The sequence below is a fragment of the Octopus bimaculoides genome, chromosome 4 (genome assembly GCF_001194135.2).
Source record: "Octopus bimaculoides isolate UCB-OBI-ISO-001 chromosome 4, ASM119413v2, whole genome shotgun sequence".
Lineage (NCBI taxonomy): Eukaryota > Metazoa > Mollusca > Cephalopoda > Octopoda > Octopodidae > Octopus > Octopus bimaculoides.
Genome location: NC_068984.1, coordinates 89,807,849 through 89,811,128, shown reverse-complemented (window position 1 = coordinate 89,811,128; position 3,280 = coordinate 89,807,849). Strand labels below are relative to the sequence as shown.

The 3,280-nt window shown below is 34.0% G+C and overlaps 1 protein-coding gene across 1 annotated transcript in view; it reads right to left on the bottom strand.

The window, feature by feature from the left end:
• Positions 1-1,455: 1,455 nt before the first annotated feature.
• LOC106869978 (collagen alpha-1(XII) chain) overlaps positions 1,456-3,280 on the bottom strand; it is a 7,960-nt gene continuing 6,135 nt past the window's right edge. Inside the window, exons 4-5 of the mRNA XM_014915926.2 lie at positions 2,671-2,880; positions 1,456-2,172 (exon numbers count right to left, since the gene is read on the bottom strand). Of these exons, the coding sequence (XP_014771412.1) occupies positions 1,595-2,172; positions 2,671-2,880 (788 nt within the window). The 3' untranslated portion in view covers positions 1,456-1,594. The remainder of the gene's footprint in view (positions 2,173-2,670; positions 2,881-3,280) is intronic.

Genomic DNA, 3,280 nt, shown 5'->3' with positions numbered 1-3,280 from the left:
CTTTCTGTAATGTAAGTTGGGGAAACAGCAAGCATAATTCTGAATTGCAAAATTCTTAATTCACAAAGAATTAACAATAAATTACACATAGTTGTTGCCCTTAGGAAAGTTAATTTTGTTTATGCTAAAGATAAAAAATTATATCGTAACTAAAATATTGATTTCAACTTTTAATTATGGTTTTGAACTCTTTCAAGTGGTTTACGACCCTAACCGATTGAGTGAATTACGTTGATTTTATATAATACTAATTCAATAGAAAGGTATTTGAGGAAATGAACAGAGAGAGAATAAAAAACTTGTGAATTTAGCAATCAATCATATATGTGGTTAAAGAGAGAGATGGAAAATGGAGGATACGAGAATTTTTATTAATCACTACAATTGTTTCGACCCATCTACCACCAATTCCTCACGTAAAGAAAAGGATATAGCTTCATTTCTATCGAAGATCAATAATAAAATATAACAGATGCAAAAAAGAAAGGAATACACAACACAACGAAAAAGTATTAAATATAACCGTTAACGGATATGGATGTATAAATACCTTCGCTTAGGTTGTATAACGCATGTACACTCGCACATATAAATATCTACACGAAGGATGCTCCTGAACCAGTTGTTAAGTATCCCACCCTTGACGGATCGAAACTATTGTAGTGATTAATAAAAACTCTCATATATTTCATCTTCCGTCTCTCTCAAACAAATACACATCGAACACTGTGAAAGGGAACAAGCTTTACTGGTAAGCTACCAGGTATATACTATACGTTTTTATTACCTAGCATATGTGTGTGTGTGCGTGTGTGCGTGATTTCATCATGTTGAACCGAAATCTCTACACATTTTTTCTCTCCGTTTTTTTTCCGTTGATTCTTCATTTTTTTTGCCTCTCAATCCTTTCTGTCGAAGAGCATAGGCTCAAAACATCAACAACTTTTCCATTCTTCCCGAACGTTAAACTGATACACCTGCTTGTTGTTCCCTCTCCTGTCTTCGTCATTTGTTTTTGTACATACACACACAACCACACATACACACACACACATACACTCACGCACGCACACACGCACGGACGCACACACTCACACACACACACACACACACACACACACACACACACACACACACACACACACACACACACACATGCACATATATGTATATGTATAAGTTGTGAGAGAATTTTGTTACGATATATCACTCACAGAAGAGAAATAGGACAATTATTGTGGTTCATTTCGTCCAGTAAATAAAACCAGTAAATATACCAGACGTACGTACGTATTATGTATGTATGTATATATGTATGTATGTATGTATGTATGTATGTATTATGTATATATGTATATATGTATGTATGTATGTATGTGTGGATGTATACACACAAAGGTGTTTATAGTAAGAGACATGCTAAGTTGACTTAATTGAATTCAATTTCAATAAATGTTAAGGCATGTAAGCATATCCTTTTTATTCTCATACATTTCACAAAGAATACAATATTATCTGTACAACACAAAAGCAAGACGGAATTGCAATAATTGTCTGATGTTAACCAAAATGAGCAGTTTTTTATGTTTATTAGTTAGCAGCCACAATCGGCTTGAAATTTATGTGGCGGAAGACGTTTTTTATCTAGTAAGTCTTTATATGTTGTTACTTTAAAGACGTAATGCTCTGACGGTTGGCTGCTCAAGCCTTTAAGAAGTTTCGGTTTCGCCCAATTGCTTTGGCCAACATCGATCACAAACACTTTAGAACCCATGCGTTTCAGGCTTTCGACTTCCTTTTTCAGTTCAGGTGTTAATATTGTTTTTGACGAGTCCACAAATAGTACAGTAACTTCATATCCCATCACACCTTTTTGTGCATTCTGGAGGTTGCGTTTGTAGAGGCTAGAAGCGAGTTGATGTACAATAGATTCTAAACCCGGTAGATACCATTTTATAGAATTTTCAGCAGCTAAAATGGTCTTGTTAGTTACTGGCATCAGAGGAATATTCAAACTTTTCAAATTATTTCCAGTTCCTGTACAGTCATACTCAGATATAATAGAGAAGTGGCCGTAGTAATTCAGAGGAAGTATGGAGGAAATGAACTGCAATATCGTATTACCGTCCACAACTCCGACAGAAATTATATCAAATCCGAATGATATGGTATCTGGAACGACACGAAATAAAAACAAAATTTATTTTCATAGAAATATGCTGAAATGACCTCTATCATTTACATATTGTAGTCAGGGATATAGTATTCATTTAATTTGAAGATGGGGGAAACTTTAAAAAATATCTACTTTCTGAAATTATGTTGAAACCATTCAAATATTCTTTAACGATTAAAGCTGAAACTTAGATGACAGCAAGCCATATCAGCCACTCGGTTTCGATTCTTGGAAAGTAGATATTTTTCTTCAACATCAAAAATGCCTATAGGCAAAATCATGATTTTCAGAAATCTATAATTCGCTTTATTTTGTCACCTATTTTATTCACTTGGCCTAGAAGAAATGTTTGTCCCTTTGACCTTTGAGGGACTTCCAAGTCCGGTGGGATCATCATGGTGAGTATTTCTGTAAATCGGACAAGTGTTACATAATGACATTCAATTTCCTTGCAAAATTATCGTTTTAATAAAGAAATAGCAGATGCAACTTACGAGTGTCACGTTTCTCAATATACTGGTCTCCTTGAATGGGATTGACATACTCAGGGGTTACTTTACTACTTGGGGATTCAGCGGTGATGGTGGTGGTGGTAGTAGTTGGTGGTAGTTTAGTGGCTTTAGTAGTAGTGGTTGCTGATAGAACGGTCGTGGTAGTTGTGTCAGCGGCTTCTCGTTCTGTAGTTGCTAGAACCATATTTATATCTAAAATAGACACAATCCCATATAATGAAGGCCACATTTAGATTAACATTTTTAAACAATTTGTATAGGTTTATATAATTTTTTATACACATTTTTCTCTAATCATTAGTTTTATATATTTCTCCTAAACCAGAAGGCGATTTCTAAATATTTCTAACTCATTCAGTAAAACTCTAATTCAATGTTCGGTACAATAAATGTCACTATCTTGTTCAATAAACTCTTTACAAAAGACCACAGCAATCATAGGTGAATAAATGTGGTTTCAGATTTTCTTCAATTGAAATAAAATTGTTTATAGTTATTCCAAACTAAAAAGAAAAAGAAATATTCCATATAGATTAGAAATCTAATGTAATTGATCAATTACAAATCTGGACTTCCTCTCCTCTTCTCTCAC